The sequence below is a fragment of the Parasteatoda tepidariorum genome, chromosome 9, assembly GCF_982258835.1.
Source record: "Parasteatoda tepidariorum strain Cologne lab strain chromosome 9, Ptep-v5.0, whole genome shotgun sequence".
Lineage (NCBI taxonomy): Eukaryota > Metazoa > Arthropoda > Arachnida > Araneae > Theridiidae > Parasteatoda > Parasteatoda tepidariorum.
Window position 1 is genome coordinate 4266264 of NC_141763.1, and position 18804 is coordinate 4285067.

General features: G+C 28.8%; 1 protein-coding gene across 3 annotated transcripts in view; it reads left to right on the forward strand.

Moving 5' to 3' along the window:
* LOC107449771 (E3 ubiquitin-protein ligase AMFR) overlaps positions 1-18804 on the forward strand; it is a 193653-nt gene that overhangs the window by 131227 nt on the left and 43622 nt on the right. For all 3 annotated transcript variants that reach the window (XR_015428977.1, XR_015428976.1, XM_043041501.3), the window contains exon 7: positions 11081-11214. Coding sequence is in view for 1 of the 3 variants with exons in the window: in XM_043041501.3 (XP_042897435.1) it covers positions 11081-11214 (134 nt within the window). In the remaining 2 variants the exon portion in view is untranslated. The remainder of the gene's footprint in view (positions 1-11080; positions 11215-18804) is intronic.

Consider the following 18804-nt stretch of genomic DNA (forward strand, 5'->3'; position numbering starts at 1 on the left):
TTTTGACATAAAAATGAGATATCAAAATTGAAAATGAATATTTGGAGCTGATTCAACTCATTGTGAAAGGTGTTACTCTTGTAATATTTTTTAACTCTGCATTTTTTCAGACATTTTTAGTTAGCATTGTTATATTGATTTTAAAGTATGTAAGACAAGCGCTTAAAATTACTTATGTGCAATGGAAACATTAAATTGAAAATTAAACAAATAAAATTATTATAAAAAAGTCATGAAGTATCATTAGTCAACAAGGTAGGGCAGTGTTTCCCAAACTTATGACTTTTGTGTACCCTTTCTAAATTTTTTGTAACCCTGTGTACCACTAATAAAAAAAACTATTGTATTTTTTACTATAAAAAAAATTGCACAAAAGTTAAAAATTACAACTGACTTTTGACACCACTAATTATTAACTGTTAACTCAGCAAAAAATAGCCAATAGAAAAATACTTAATTGTAAATTTTCATGGAGAACTTTGTTTTTAAATAAAAAATTTTTGAAATGTTCTTTTGTTGTAAGATATTCGCATAAGAACGCGTACCCCTGGGGGTACGCGTATCACACTTTGGGAAACACTGAGGTAGGGGAAAGTGGGGCTAGTTTGGGTATTTCTTATAAACTTGTGAAGAAAAAAAACATTTAATATAATTTGTAACTTTTAAAATGTTTTTTAACAATAATATGAATTAATACTTGCATTCTGGTTAGTTTCTGAAATGACAGAATTGTTTAGTTTTTCCATAATATTTTTTTAAAAAAAAAAGTTTTTTTCTGCACTATCCCTACTGCACAGGGCTAATGTAGATAAACTTAGAAACTTATTCAATAGTCATTCATTACTAGTCAGAAAGGTGTGTCTAAAGCCAAAATGAAATCAATTTTAATCCAGGCTTTATTCGAGAATATATATTAGCATATTTTAATTAAAATAATAATTTCTTATAGCATTTCACTATTCTAAAATGTGCATTTTGAAAACAAATCAATACATTAGAAATTCATTGTTCACTTTGGTTTTATTTCAAAGCACAGAGGCAATATTAGATTAAAATCGATTTTTATAACCATGGTTTTAACTTTGAAATGAAATTGTCCTATTGGACAACGCATATAGTGCATTGTTTAGCAATATTTTTCTTTCTGGAACAATGGAAATATCTTTCAAAAAGAAGACTAAACATTCTATTATATTCTGTTTTTAGTTTGTTTGTTAGTCTGTCGTTAGTATGCCAAAAATTCTTCTATTGAAACCACTAATTACTTGTCATGGCATATTATTCCACAAAATAATTCTAATTTTGAAAATAAATAACATTAAATATATTGCAATTAATATTTCTTACATTGTAAGATGGTGTCCATGGGTTTGTTTGTGCCTAAAAATTGCTGATTGAAAGTATACAGATCAAAAGTTAGTTTCAAAGTTAGTTCAAATGTTAGTGTATAATGGATATTTTGTTTCAAATTAGAGGAAATAAATGTGTAACGGATTTGGTCAGGGTTTGAAAAAACCCGGGGATTTTTGAAAAAACCCAACCCGCCTGGGTTTTATTGAAAAAACCCGGGGAAATTGGGTTTTTTCATTTAGTGCTCATAAATTTTACTGTGAAAATATTTTTATTTATTAAATAGTGTTGTAAAAGTAAACACTAAAATTTCATCTGACTTTTACCTGTAATAAAATTAAACTGGAATAAATATTTAATGGTCTTCCATGTTTTTATAATACGATTAATAGAAAGTGAAATTAAAATTATGTATAATTATAAAGAGTATCAGTTACTTGTCCCTTTTTTCAAATATTTAGATAAATATATGCATTTTAACTTTATAGTTTCAAAAAACAAATTAATCTTAAAATTATAAAAAAGCATATATAAAAAGTTATAGCTTATTTTTTTAAAATCAGATAATAAAACTTTAAATTTGTTTATTGTTGTTTAATGTATCACTTAATAAATTTTTTTTTGTTTGCTTTCAATATTTTTAAACATGATTAAAAGAAACAAAATAAATTGTATTCAAATAAAATCTTAAAAATAATATTTAAAAAATCTTAAAAGTAATATTTTAATTTTTAACTGTTTTTTAATTGTGATAAACTTTCTCCGAATAGTTAAAAATTGTCAGCAGATGTTAAGAGTTAACTTTTAAAAAAATCCATTTTTTCCTTTATTATTATTATCATACAACAGATTCAAAGTGTCTACATTTCTCTCTTAGATGGCAATACACTTTTACGAGTTTTGTAGCTTTATCTATTCCTAATCTATTTCGAAGTTTACTCTGCACCAAACCGAAAGTTGAAAAGTGTCTTTCGATAGAGACAGAGGATGCTGGTGCTGAGTGCAAAGAAAAAAGAATTGACAGAAATTTTGTGGAAGCTAGGAATTTTATTTATTTACTTATTATTTATTTTTTTTTGCCATAATTTTCCACTATTTTTTGATGTAAACTGTTCAATAACAGTGTCAAGCATCATTGATTTTGGAAAGTATTCAGGATAGGAAATTTTGGATGCCATAACACGTGGCAGAAATTGTGGATGATGCTTAGAAAGACAGCTTTCTGCTAATTGGTCTTGTTCATCATTTAGAAATTGTCCCCTTGTTTCGGGATCCAGGATGCATATGCTAATAAATGATGTGGCTGAACAGCCTGATCTTTTAACAAAATGTTTATGGGATTCTAATTCATCACACGATAGTAAGTTAATTCATATTTCAACAGGTTCTGAAATTGAAATGTTTTCTGGTTGAAGCTTTTTTAAAGCTTCAGAAACAATTGATATCTGTTTTTCCCAATTGATAGTTTATTGGTAAAGCCCAACATTATTTAAATTTTTTGACATAAAAAATTGTTCAAGAACAATCTCTTCATATTTATGGTAATTATTGGCAAAAGTTTTTACGCGCTCACAATATGAATTCCACCTAGTATCATTTGGTCATCAAGCAGTTTTTTTCATCTGCCCATCCATGTGCTTGATGCACATTTCTAAAATATTTGTTAACTTCAACGATATGTCCAATGATAGTATTAGGAGATACTTCTTTTTGAACCAAATTTTTAAAAAAACAATTTGTGAAAAAAACCACCAAGTGGGTTTTTTCAAAGTGGGCCCACTTGGGGAACCCTGGTTATATGTATTTTATCTTAAGTTTAAATAACGCATTATCACTAATACTTATTTGAATCTTCTTTATTTTTAAGTACATTACGTTTCATAATTTTTTAACTCAAGAATTATAAAATATATATACAGTAATATAAAAGGTACAAGTTTATTAATCTTTTTGTTTTCACACACATTTATTTATTATATTTATTAAACATATGGATATTACCTATTATAAAATTATAATCTGTAAATATTTATAATCAGTAAAAACTAAAATTTCTTCTGACTTGAGTTAAATAAAAAACTGAAATAAATATTTAATGATCTTACATGTTTCTATAATAAGATTAATAGAAAGTGAAATTAAAACTATGTATAATTATAAAGAGTATCAGTTACTTGTCCCATTTGTTTTCAAATAACCCTAGGAAAAGGATTTCATTTTTAGATAAATAATTTTAAAAAGTTCTCTTATAAAAGTTTTAGCTTTTTTTTTTTTAAAGCTAGAAAATAAAACTGTTTAAATTTGTTAATGTATCACTTGGTAAAAAAGGAAAAAAATTGTTTCCTTTAAATTTTTTTTAATATATTATATTACCTGTATGTATTATATTACCTGTTTATTAATATATAAAGCATGCAACTATATTTGAAAAATTGATCTTTTCAGACTATATTATTTAAATTTTTATTTGATTTAATATCATTAAAATATTACTTTTTTGAAAAAACCCACTTGAAGTTTTCAATAGCACCTACTGTAAAAATTATATGAATATTTGAGTTTCTTTTACTTTATTAATATTAAAAACTTAATCATATAAATCATGCAACTCTATTTGACAAATTTATGCTGCACAATAAATTATATAAAAATAAATGTGAAACAATAAGTTTTAGTAAAAAAAAAAGTTTTTTTTTTTTGAAAAAACCCACTTATCGTTCCAAGTGGGTTTTTTCAAGGTGGGCCCACCCAATAAAACCCGGGCGGGTTTTTTCAAAGTGGGCCCACTTGGCGAACCCTGGATTTGGTGTTTCAGATCTGCTCTACATAATGTGGTTATCTTATAAGATAAGAATAAAATACAAAATTTAAAGGAAGATTTAATGCTTTCTCAACCCAAAAGCAACCCAAAATTCCAAAAAGCAACAGTTGGACTATGTGCATATTTTATTTATTATTTTAAATAAAAAAAAAATAATAAAAAAATTCTTAATCTTTACAGTCATTTGATGCAGTTTAAAGTTTTGTTTCTTCAGTTGCAACTATATTGGCACTGGTGGGTAATTTTTATGAAATGATCAACAGTTAATGTGTGCATCCAACAAAGCATCTTTCAGTACTCAGCAGCAAAAGAGTGTGACTTTGGCCCAATTTGGTGCCAAAATTGTATGCAGAAATCAGTTATGTTCCAAAGCAGCAAACAATTTTCCCACTGAATCTCTTTTAACATGTTTAGTTAGGTGTGTTTTTTTATTCCATCAAATCGTGTGTCAAGAAGTTATTACTGAAATAATTAAATTCACTTATCCAGTGATTCTGCTTAAGCCTTATTATCATATGTCAAATATGCCAAATCTTGTTGAGGAGACATGAGCTATAAGTTATGACTTGTCTCTTGTGACGCGTAATTCACAAACACTGGGATAAAAAATAAGGAGAAAGATAAATGTAAAGCAAAATTATATCCAAACTTTATATACTTTTGAACAAAATTTTTTTTTCTCATAAACATTTCTTCTATCTTTTTTCTATATTATTTGATGCAGGCATTTCAAAGGAATGCAAACCCTGGGTCCTTAAACCCGTAGTTTCCAAAAGTATAGCAGAATCTGTTTCCATAATTTATCATTAAATTAAAAATATTGAAATTTGAAAAGCCGTGTGAAAGGTTGTCAAGAAATCTAAAAATTACAAGGATTTACTATAACATAGGCGTAAATAGAGCATGTGCAAAAATAATACCTATTAATTTCATCTATTGTGTTGTAATAAAATAGTGTTTAAAATTTCCCAATCAGAAATACAAATTTAAGTGACCAAAAAAAAAAGAGAAAAGATTACAGAACGTAAATTTATTATGGAATCGGCCTTGTCAAAAAGTGATTTTTGAACAAATCATTACTTAAATGCAAAGTTCGAGTGTCTTAATAACGGTGTGTTGTATGTAGGTAAAAATAAAAAAAATTGAAAACTCGTGTAAAAAATGATTGGAAAATGAAGAGGGGTTTATGATGAAATGGTCATGAATTCAACATGTAATAAAGCAGAACTGTGCCAGCTTTATTAATTGTGCTCCGGAAAAAAATCCAGATTTCCGGCATTTTTGCTAACAGTGATCCGGAAATTTCCGGAGATCAAAGGTCCAGACGTTTCAAAAAATCACTGATCACAGAAGTTTCCTGAAATCAAATTTTCAAAGGTGGAACTTAAAAACACAGTTTATTTTATTTGTTTGTAAGGGAGAGCCTGATCCTTTATAAGCTTATATTCAAGATTAATATTCAAGATTTTATCAGTAAATAGTTGTTATAATCATAAACTCAAGAAAGAAAGACTTATTTGTAAATTTTAATTACTTCTCCAGATCATCATGGGTATGTGTAAATGGTATATGTGTGTGTAAAATTTTAAATATATTTTAAGTAAACTAAGAAATATTGAGGAAAAGGAAAAAAACCTTGTTTAAATTTTTTTCTGATTTTTCAATTTAAACTTCTTTTTTTTTCTTTTAAAGTTTTTGTTTTTTTAAACTCAAGAAATTTTCCGGAATTTTGACTTGGGCTCACAATCACCCCTGATAAAGTGACTACTGAAATTCAAAATTTATGTATTGTAATACAACTCCAATTCAAAATATTAGAATAACCAAAAAAGGCATTGTATTACCTTATAAAATGCGCGATATCTTTAAAAATAAACAACGGTGGCGAACGGAAAAATTATTAACCGTCCACAATTAGTTGACGTATGATATTATTGTTCACTTGCGCCGAAAGAAGTATTAGAGATTTTATAAAAAAAATACTGAAATTTTTCAAAATATTAAAATATTTCCAGAGGTGATTCAAAATATTAGAATATCTGTAAAATTGTGTGATTGGTCAACGTTAATCATAAAATTTGCATAAGTTGCGCCACTGTAGAGCTAGTACGCGTATAAAGGCTCGTTTGAAAATCAGATTTAGTTAGTTGGGAGTTAAAATGGGTCGAACGAAAGACATACCGGACACTACCAAGACAGCGATTGTGACTCTACGCAATGAGCAAATTAGTCAACAAATGATTGCCAAAAAAGTGAATTGCTCTCAAGGAACTGTAAGTAAAATTTTAAAAGATTATTCTACAAATCATTTTTTTTAAAATAATCGCTCAAATAGTGGTCGTAAACGAATAACCACACTGAGACAAGACAGAATGCTGAAACGTGTCGTCACTAAAAATTGCTTCAAGAGCTTGAGATTCATAAGTAGAAAGTGGAGAGAACAAGGAGTGGATGCCTCAACATCTACCACACTACGACGACTCCATGAACTTGATTTTCAATCACGTGTGCCCAAGAAAAAGCAGCTACTTACACGCAAGCAAAAACGAGCCAGAGTGAGGTGATGCAAAGACAGATTGCAATGGGGGTATTCAGGACTGGAATAACGTACTTTTTAGTGATGAATCGATGTTTTGCGTTTCCCACGGTCATCAGGGTGTCCGTGTTTGGCGTTGAAAGCAAGAAGCTTTTACCGCAGATTGCTTGAAACGCTCAGTGAAGTTTAGCACTTCTGTAATGATTTGGGGGTGTATGGGTGCTGAGGGCTTAGGAAGGCTGTGCATTTTGAAAGGAAGGGTAAATTCTGAAGTATACAAGGAGGTACTTGAACATTTTATGATTCCGTCATCGGAAGATCTATTTGAGGATGACTTTATCTTCCAACAAGACTCTGCATCTTGCCACACGTCAAACGCACTTGGCTTACTAACAATAAAGTCAAATTACTTTCTTGGCCGGCCAATTCACCCGATTTAAACCCCATCGAGAATATATGGGGTTTAATGAAGAAACGCCTTCAGGATTTAGCTCCAAAGGACAAAAATGAACTCATAGAAAGCGTGAAATCCGTTTGGGCAACTATCAGCAAAGATGACTGCAAAAAAGTAGTGCATCGTATGCAAAATCGTTTGCGTGACGTTATTAAAGCTAAGGGAGATGTCATTAAGTATTAACTATTCATGCAGATTTCATTTAAATGAATTATGCTATTTTTGTTCATGTTATTCTAATTTTTTGAACCACTGTGAAAATTATTCTAATTTTTTGAATTTTTAGAAAAAATTCATTGTAAAAACTTTTGCAATATCATAATAATTTATTTATGTTATGTTCATCTACAAAACATGTAGAATGTGATAACACACTTCAAAATTCTCAGGTATTCATTTTTACCAAAATAAATGCATATCTCAAACCACTATGTGCTTTATTTATCATTATTCTAATATTTTGAATTGGAGTTGTAGCATCGAATTAGAGGTATCATAATTTATCAAACAGTGTGGAAATGATCAAAAAAGACAAAGATGTGCTCCCTGCAATATCCTTTTAAAACTAACCCTGCATTAATGATTTCATATGTATTATTGATGATGGTATGTTTTTATTATTGGTGGTGGTAAATAAGTTTAAAATATGAATTTCATTGAGTTTCAAATATTGGCATATTTCTCTTATTTAAAATGCATATTTATTTAAATAAGATATGTTTCCGGGAAATGAATTATAAAAAGTAATTCATTGTAGTGTTTCAGTGGCTTTTTTCTTATTCAATAATGCAATTTTTCTGCTACATATGATATATAAGGTTAAGTTATATGCTTAAATATGGCCAAAAATCTCATTTTACAATCACTGTTTCTCTAAATCGAAAGAGTTCTTGCTCCGATCTGCTCCAAAAACGTAATTTATTTGTTCCAAAATGCATTTTTTCTGCTCGAAAATGATTCTGCTGCTGTTCCATTATTGCTAATGCAAAAGTAAATACAGCCACCTGACACTTGGCTTGGAGTATGTATAGTTTGTGTATGTATTAGAACCCTCGCCACAAAGGTGTCTGCTGCCATGAAAACAAGAATAGCGCATTTCAGGGAGGGTAGCTTCTCTTCACTCTAGGGCTTAGCACAATAGAAAAAGGTTTCCTTTCTCTCGCCGACCCGAGATAAAACCTGTCCTTAACAAGTATCTCGCTCTCCTACTTTAAATAGTTATTCCTCGCTACCATAGTCACCGCCACAGGCTGGGGGAGTTCTTACTTTAGACAAACTATATAGTATGCATGTATATTGCAGTTAGAATAGGCTTCATTTAAGATTTACATTCATATTTTCAATAAAATTAAAAATATGTAAGAAGTTAAATTTTTATTTTCTCAAATAGTTCTAATTTACCACCATAAGTTCTCGAACATTCCCCAATGAAAATTTCTTTTCGACTTTATTCTTCTGTAGTACATTCTTCTAAAGCTTCGGATCTTCAAAAGAATCCGAATCTAAGACTTCTCTGTGGGTTATACACCAACTTTGTTTTTTTTAGCCTTATTTTTAAAATGCTTGCGCGAGAAGAAGGTTTCTGCTCTATTTGTGGTATACAATACCTTATTTGTGAGCATGCACAGTATCGCTATTTAGAGAAAAATAAGGTTAACATTACTGTTGATGTAATTTAAACGTAATGCAAAAGCTCTTTATCTTTGAGGAGGACTAATTCTAAGAACTCTGTAAAGTAGGGGTGCACAACCTATGGTGTGCAGAAACTTCTGAAAGCAAAAAATTTCTTTTCATTTGGTTTTTGTATAAACATTATAAATTTACTTTTATTAGAATATTAAATTAAAATTTATAGTACTCTATGAAATGCATTTTTTTTTTTTGCACTATTATTCTGTAAGCTTCTTTATAGTTAGAATTAATATCCTTCTCCCAATATATATTATATTATTTAAATCAATTATGATATGTATATACAGTTACATAATTATATATAATATCAGTGATCTGTTTAAAAGAAATTTGGGTCTGTTAACGGACCCTTCACAAATTTGTTTATCTTCATTATTGTTTTGTTAATAGAATAAACCCTTCCCAGGAAGGGGTGGGGGGAAGAAAGACAGAGATGTGAACGAACTAAATTTTGTCTTCCGCAGAAGCTTCTTCCTTTATTCGTCCGAAATGAATATTCTGCTTTCGGCAGTATAGGCTAAATACGAAATATTTATATGTTGCATCGCTAGTTTAGTAACTGCAATTGCTGTTTATTTTTTAAAATTTAATTTTTTTAAAATTATAATCTTAGTGTTGAGCATAATCTTGTATGTCTTTACAATTTAAAAACTGCTTGAAAAAGTGTTTCTGCAAAAGCGGACCTTGGTTGAAAGAATGTGACTTAACGTTTATTTTATATTCACAAATTATGAGTAATTTTTTCACGATTTTACAAAAACGGAACTTTCACGAAATGTCTCGACAGACCCCTTATCATGATATAAGGAAAATTTGAAATAACAAAAATGCATTTTTTTTTTACAAAAACTTTCTTTCAGTATTTAAAAGAAACAATAATATTGAGGACTTTTAACTAAATTTTGAGGCTCCGAGATATTGTTAGGCCCATGCCTCTAGGCGATAATCAGGCCCTGTTTGCGGGAAGTTTTATGTTTCTGCTTTAAGTGGAAGAAAAGTGCAGCTCGAATTCTTGTAGAAGTTTATGGTGAATGTGCTCCAACTGATAAAATTATGTAGGGAATGGTTTCGCCGTTTCAAGACTGGTGAATAAAGAATGGTGAATAGTTTTGTATACTATGAGCTGCTACAACTTGGTGATTCCATTATGGGCGATCAGTATAGGCTACAATTGATTAGTTTGAGCCGTGCATTGCTAGAAAAACGGCCGGAATGCGAGCAAAGACATGACAAAGTTATTTTTCTGCATAATGACGGTCGACCTGATGTTGCAAAAGTTGTAAAAAATAATTTGGAAACGCTCAAGTGGTATATTTTACCGCACCCGCTGTATTTGTTGGACTTTTCTCTTTCTGATTACTGGTTGTTCCGGCGGATGCAGCACGATTTGGCAGGTCGCCAGTGCACTTCTTTTGCAGAAATCGAAAATTGACTCCTAACTTGGATCGCCTCAAAAGACGAGAAATTTTTTCGAGATGGAATTCGAAAATTGCTTTAGAGAGGTGGAGAAAAGTAGTAGCCGGCGATGGACAATACTTTGATTAATTTGTTAATTCATTTTGTTCTGAAATATATGCATTTTTGATCACAAAAAAAAACGGACCGAACTAATTTGTACACCCACTTCTTAACTGAAAAATGGAAATTCAACTGTTGAAACATTTCTTAAAAATAATTTTTTCTTTCTTTTCAGCACCTGTTCTTTATGCAACTAAGCGAGGACCAGAAACAACCACATAAACGCGGGAATGTAACATTTGTTTCATAGTATGATGATTTGGTTCTGGTGCAGCATGTCCTTTCAGGACCTTGTGCCATTAAACCTTACATTCAATTCAATTCAATTGATGATTTGGTTCCGTTAAATTTTATTCGTATTAGGGGGGTTATTCGATTCTCGGATATGCAATTAAGTGGAGACGACTGTATTAAATTAAAAATAATCCAATTTGTTTCATTTTTCTTAAATATTATTTTTTCACACTGTTCTTACTAAATTGGACCAACAGTTAAGTGTATGAACTTTGAACTCAATAAGTTCATTGGCAGCACCTCAATTAAAGTAAACCCAAAATTAAATTTTCATTTTTTTTCTTCACCTTTTATTGAATTAGATTTAAAAAGAAAGGGAATCTACTACTTAAAATTAAAGCATTATAAACTAATAGAATGAATGGAAACTTTATTAGTAATGTTTTAAAAGCTCATTAAATGTTTCTTATTACAGTTGTGGGCCAACATCTTTTTGTCTATGGCGACGCTCGTCATTGCTATGCAGCTACGTTGCTTGTTCTATGAAATCAGACATCGAATGAAGAAATATAAAAACTATCTGAAAATTGTACGACATATGGAATGCAAGTAAGCTTTTAAAACATCTGTAATTTTCTTCTTTTTTTTATGTATTATACACATAAATGTATATGTTTGTTATTGTATAAAATCAGATTTTTACATTTAGTTTTTACTGCTGATAAATAAAATTTAGTTCTAGATTTCATGAATTATGTTAGGGGTGCACAACCTGCGGCCCGCCAACCTTCAATGTGCGGCCCGCGGCTTCAATATGAACAAAATCGAAAAAAAGTAGTTTTTTTTTCTTATTATTTTTGAAAAAAAAAATCGGATATTTGAAATTTACGCATTTAAGTTTTTGACGCACCCAATTTCAATCAATGTACTTTTTCGATGGTTAACGCTACGAGTTTGTGTATAGTTTTAAAAATTTCTTAAACGCCATTATTATATTATACGAATTTTAGTTAACACTTTTCGTCTGTGCCGATTTCATCGTAAATCCAATGACTTTTCGGTAGTTATTGCTACCCATTTTCACGTAGTTACTGAAATTGCGATTTTTGAAACGTTTTATTTCTGCAAACTTCATGGAAAATCTAAATGACTTTTAATCCTTTATTCGGCAGTTATTGCTACACATTTCCGCATGTTTTTATAATTTCGATATTTATTTCAGCATAAATCGCGAGTAAAGCATCGCTTATGTAACCATTTTTTGACGTGGTTTATTTGTACAGATTTTAGCGCAAGTCAAATTACTTTTCAATCGTTATTTTGGCAACTATTGCTACACATTTCTACAAAATTTTGAAAGTCCCGATATTTTTTATACGCTATTGCGACTTTAATTTCGAATCCTGCATTTAAATACATGCATTTTTGACCCGCTTTATTTAAGCAATTTTATCGTAAATATAAAAGGATTTTGATAATTCTTTTGGTAGTTATAACTACGCTTTTCCCCGTGATTAAAAAAAAAAAAATTCTGATGTTTTTAATACTGTTAATAATTTGACTGCACCAGAGTTTTGAATCGCGCATTAAAATAATAGCTTTTTACGCGCTATATTTGTACCGATTTTAACATAAATATAAGAGGTTTTTTTTAACGTGTTTTTTTTCTCTCTTTCCAGTTCTGCATTTTTAATTGTGATTTAGAATATCCTGATATTTTAACACATTACAACTCGTGAAATTTGATTCTATTTTATTTTTTTTTGTAACTAAAAAAGCAATTACGTATATTAACAAAACAGATACCTTCCGAAAGAGAATTAAAAAAAAAAAAAAGAGATGTGAATATTTATATTAAACGCGTTCTCTTTAGCAAAAAATAACTCAAAACGCGTGCATATTTATATTGTCCCATGAACATATGCATGTTTAAGAACACACACAACCTATTTTTTGTAGTCACATGATTTAAGAAATCACATATCGCGATTCGTATTTACGCATTTTAAAAATCGTACGTTTTGATCCTTTTCGTAATTAAAAAGTCACACGTCATAATTCGTATTTATGCGATCTTAAAATTTCACATCGCACTTCGTAATACATTTAAAAATCATTAATCGCAATTCATGTTAACGAGATTTAAAATCGCGATTCGTGTTCTGGCGTTTAAAATATCATACATTGTTATTCTTCTCGCAATTAAAAAATAGCACACCTTGATTTATATTGTCGCGATTTAAAAACCACCTATCGCGATTCATATTCACGCATTTTAAAAATCATGCGTTGTGAATGGTCTTCTCGCAATTTTAAAACCACACATCTCGATTCGTGTTCATGCAATTTGAAATCCACGCATCACGTTTTATATTTACGAAGTTTAAAAGTCAATAATAGCAATTCGTATTCAAGCAATTTAAAAATAACACATTGTTATTTGTATTCACGCGATTTAAAAATTGGGAAAGGAATAACACCATCTAGGACAGATTCCAAAACTGCTAAGTTTTAGTTTAATACCAGCCACAACAACAACTTCTATCGAAAGACTGTTTTCCAAAATGAAATTGGCCTGTTTAAAATTACAGAGCAGTCTTTAAACAAAATCATTAAATTTTCATTTAATGGCTCGAAAAAGCTATCACATGATCGAGTAGATAAAATTATCACAATATTTAAAAGTTTTGCAAATTACAGGGTAACCAATTAGAAATTTTTTAAATCATTTTCTACCTACTTTAGACCATTTCATATCATTTATGAACATATACTGGGAAAGATTTGTATATCATTAAATTTTAAAAAAAAATTTTTAAGAAAAGTAATGTAAACTTTATTAATTGTTAATATATATGTGTATTAATTGTAAATAGTAAGTATCATGTTAAAAAATATTCGTCTTAAAAGTTGTAAGCAAGTATCCTAATAGTTTTCTATTATTAAGGAAAATAGTTCCTTCAAAATTCATGTTTTCTTTCTTTCCTTTTCTTTCATCTCTCAGCCCCTGCCTCTTATAATTAATTTAAAGTAACCATTTTATAGTTAAAATATATTCCCTACTAAATGCTAAATCTTATTTTCCGCTGAAGGAGTTTTGTTTTAAGTTTAATCATTTTTAGCCCTATAAACTTTCTTTAAATCAAAGTATTTAACTTGCATTTATTTTAATAACTAGAATATTTATTTATTTCTTTTAAATTTAACTCTATGAACAAATTTTTTAATGTTAAAATTTATGCTTAAATGGATTTTTGTACTAAGTAATATGATAAAAAAAAATGAAATTTCCCCAAATTTTTCATTATTTCAATTTATCCAAATTTTATCTGATAAATTGATTCTGATTTTCTGTTTCTGTTTTTTCTTCTTAAGTAGTAATCAGTTTTGCAGTTTCTAATTTTGAACATTTAAGAGTATATAATTTTATGGAAAGATATTACAAGGTTAACTAACAAAAGGAATTTAGTGCCTAGAACAATGATGCTTATATAACAATTACTACCCACAATTGCTGTCAATATGCCTGTCGAAATACTTAGTCATGCGGCCCTTCATTGGTCAATCTGCTGTGCATGTGGCCCTTCACTCAAAAAGGTTGTGCACTCCTAAATTATGTGAATAAACACCTTGATTCACATTAAACTGATTCTTGATTTATGGATCAGAATTCATATTAAATGTTCTACGAATTGGGATTCAAATGAAAGTGATTAATGAATCATATATCAATTGTTGCTTTAAAGTAATTTTCTAATTACTCATCAGGATTCGTATTAAATAATTTTATGAATCTCTCATCACGATTCACATTAAAATGATTTATCAAACACACATGATTTCAATTAAAGTTATTTCTGAATCATGTAACGTGATGTGTATTTAAGTAATTTCAGAATTATGCATCACAATTCTCATTCAAGTAGTTTACATGGTATTAGAAGGATTTAAGAATTAATGCTTGCAATTCAAAAGGATTTATGAATCACACATAGTTGTTTTAAATTAAGCAACTTTCGAGTCACAAATTACAATTTCCCTCGTAATGATCGATATTCACATGAAAATTAGCTAATCGTGCAACGGAATTCACATTAAAGTGATCTATCTCACATCCTGATTTACATCTTGTTAGTTCCTGCGTTTTGTAGCATTTGCTATTCATCATAATGTTCGGATTTAAGAAACATACACCGCAATTCGATTTCAATTTACAAATCGCAAATTGTGATACATGATTTACGCAATCTTCGAGACTTACTTCACCTTTCTTATAATTTTGATTTACATATAGTATATCTAGATTTGTATAAATGTGATTTTTAAAAATTATGCATAGTGGAAATTATGCATGTTCATATAACTTTAATATCATTTTGATATGTTATATTCATTTCCTGTGACCTAAAATTTAGAATTAACACACTAAAAGAAAAAGTGTTTATATTTTAATAAAAGTGCAATTACATAAACTTTATCAATTATTTACTATGCTTGTTTAATGTAATATTTTTCATTCATTCTAATTTACTTCATAAAATTTTTCATGAACAGTTTCACTGATGCTAGTTTTTAAATGTTCGCTAATGTCATTTGGAGTTGTTTCAGTCAATTTATTGGAATTTTTCAAAGTGATTTGAAGCAGCAATATAACTATCAACAATTTGCATTAGTAGCTGCAAAATTAAATTATTATTTTGTTAAAAAGGTATTGTGCTTTGAAAAGATACAATTTCCGCTTCGACGTAATTATAAAATCTGGTTGACATGTACTTTAGTATATTAACTGTAATACTGAGTGGGTCCTTGACTGTCATTGAAAAGTCCTTGAATTTTTTTCCGAAAATTGAATGGGAACCCTGATCTGCTACAATAAGTACACTTTGTTTAAAAAATTTAAAAGTCCCCAGGTATGTGTGAAATTTTGAAATCCAAAATTGGCTGTTGTAATTTTTTGTCAATCTGTTAATCAGAATTGCTTTTACAGTTGAGAATATGGTTCCAACTAGTTTAAGTTTTAAAAAAAAGTTTCCCTTCAGTCTTTTTTAAAAATACAGGCAGGGTATCCGGGCACCTGGAAAGTCATGAATTTAGGTATTGAATAAAATTTATCTTGAAATGTCATGATTTTAACTTTTTTTTTTTAAAGAAAATCGTGGAAAGTCATGGATTTAGGACGCTGAAAAATCTAATTTTTAAAATGGAATCTAAAAATACCTCCCATTTCATGGTGTTCCGAATATCTGAATTTGTAATAAAATCCCCACTCACAGTCATATTTTATTAAAATATAAAATGTTTTTATCATGTTCTTTAAAAGTTATGGTGTTCTTTCAAAAAATGAAAGAAAAAACATTTCTAGATCGAATTATCTTTTAAATTTCTGTGATTTCAGAATTTTTGTTATTATTTTTATTTTATCAATTTCAAAATCTAGCTGAAGCAAGCCAGTCATTGCCGAATTTTTTTTATTCTGCAATGAGAACAGAAAAATCAGGAGTATTTCTTTCCTTTCGGATGAACAAAAAAAGCACCTTTAGAATATAATTCTGCAAAAAAAAAAAAAAAAATTATTTGCTTTTGTATTTTTTTCAGCTATTTTATTGCTTTAACTCTTTCTTTAATCCGTTTTTTTAAATCTTTAAATATGAAGTTGCAAAGTGTAACAGTTCTGGTTATACCTATCATTTCAATGTATGTTATTATACTGCGTTTTTGAATTTCTTGTTGTCTGAAAAAATAGTAACTTTGTTAAGTCATGAAAAATTCTTGGAATTAGTCATTAATTTAAAAATCTAAAATGTAGCAGATACAGGCATTGAAACAACACTTTAATGTTTAAACTGGCAAGACAGCATGGACTATTGTAGTAATTAACAGTATTGCAGAAGGTAACTTTATTTATACTGGAGCTCTACAGGAGGTTTGTGTATAAAGTAAGAAGAACTTCCCTAGAATAAGGTCCTACTATTTCAAGTAGGTCACTGTTTAGGGCTCGGGGTTGGTGAGAGATCTTTCTCTTCAGTGTGTTGTGTTAAGCCCTAGAGAAGCTACCCTCCCTGAAATACGCTATTCTTGTTTCCATAGCAGCAGACATTGTGGGAGTTATTACTGTAGACAAGACAGTTATGTGTCCAAAAAATTTTGACTAATCACTTTTCAAGGAAAATGACATTTAGCTGTGCCAATACACGATATAACTCCATAAAATTACATCTTTCATATAATATACTTGATGTTTAAAGGTTAAATAAATAACTTGTCATACTTATAAAAAAGAAAACTAATAAATTTGTATTACAATTTTATTTTTTACATATTTTGCGTGTATTTTCATGGAAAATGTTAATGTTTTCATAATGAGTGGGTATATTTCTAGAAGTTTTAAAGTTAATATGGCACAGTGAAATAAAAGTAACCGAAATTATAGAAGCTATAATACATTATAGCTTCTTTATTTTCAGTTACTAAGTGATTTAAATAAGTTTCAAAATCATCTGATTTGTATCAGTAGTCATATTTAATTTATTCATATAAAATTTCACTTGATTTGTTTCACCATTTCTTGAATTATTTCTCAAAAATGTGTTTTGTTCTTAGCAATCATCCGCTGGTGTTAAATGTTTTCTAAAAGTTACTGTTAAGAGTGTCATGAGTCTGACATTTTTAAACATTTCATAGTCTTCCTGCAAAAAGGAAATAACTATATTTCACTTAAAAATTATTTTTTTTATAGTAACTTGATAATTATTACAAGAAAAATTAATAATTCGACGATTGTGCAATTATCTTTCATTTAAAATTAAGTTCAGGGCTGTGTCTCTAATAGTTTTCACGAAAAAGTATTACATGGTAACTTGATAATTATTAAAAGAAAAATTAATAATTCGACGATTGTGCAATTATCTTTCATTTAAAATTAAGTTCAGGGATGTGTCTCTAATAGTTTTTACGAAAAACTTTGTATAAATTTTATCATAGACATAACATTACTGAGCATTTTTTAGAGGCTGCTAACATATGTGTGGTAAGTTCCTGAATTTCACATGTTCTTATCAAAGGATATTTAGAAAATATTTTTATTTTGTGAAAACTAACTAACTGTAGTAATTGTTCAAAAAATCTGACATTAGTGTCTCTTTGGGGAGACTCTTACTGGAACATGTTCTACTATAGTGTAACTACCCCTACAATAATCTATTCCAATTCACTAGTGTATAAGATGTGTTAACTCTTCAGACCTACCTTTGATTTGAACACGCCTACTTTGATCTATGGTCTCCACAGGGTTGCCACAGGTGACTAAAATTCAACTATTTTTGGCATAAGGCGACTAAGGCAACTTTTTTTGCCTGAAAAAAGTTGCCTTAGTTGTACTAATAGTGCTAAAAAAGCAACTATTTCCAGATAAAGGAGAATATTGGGAGACTTTTCTGTACTCCTAGTTATGTTTTTTAGCATAAATAGATTGTGAACTCCAAAGCTTTGTAACACACTGAATTTTTTTAAAAAATAAAAAATTTTTTAATAATTTTGAATTGCAAAGTTGAGTCATCACTTTTTAATGTGTTCAATTTGCACATATATTCCATTGTTAGCCTATTACGTTCCTCTATCGCCTTTTCAATAGCTATTGCTACGAAATTCTGCATGATTTTAAAAAATCTAAATTTTAATATATTAAGATTTTTACTATATATATATATGTATATATATATGTGTATATGTATATATATATATATGTGTGTATGTATGTATATATATATGTACATATATGTATATATATATAGTGTTCTCATATATATATATCTCAGAGCTAGAACACTATATATATATAGTGTTCTAGCTCCATATCAAAAAAATACTTTTTCATTAAAAAAAAACATACCTTTTCTAAAAAATGTTCCCTTTTATCAATAATTAATTTAATATGTATATATACTTGTTAAATTGTTGATAAAATGGAAAATTTTTTAGAAAAGGTATGTTTTTTTTTTTATTATTGAAAAAATATTTTTTGATATAATGATTTAAAGCTAAAACACTTACGTTTATATATAATCTATAACGTTATTTGCTATCAACTTGACTAAATGGATCATGTTATGTGACAATTAAGTCATTTAATAAAATTTTAGTCATATTTTTAATGAATTTTTGTTCTTATTTAGGCAATTATTTTCCTAGTTTTCGACATCT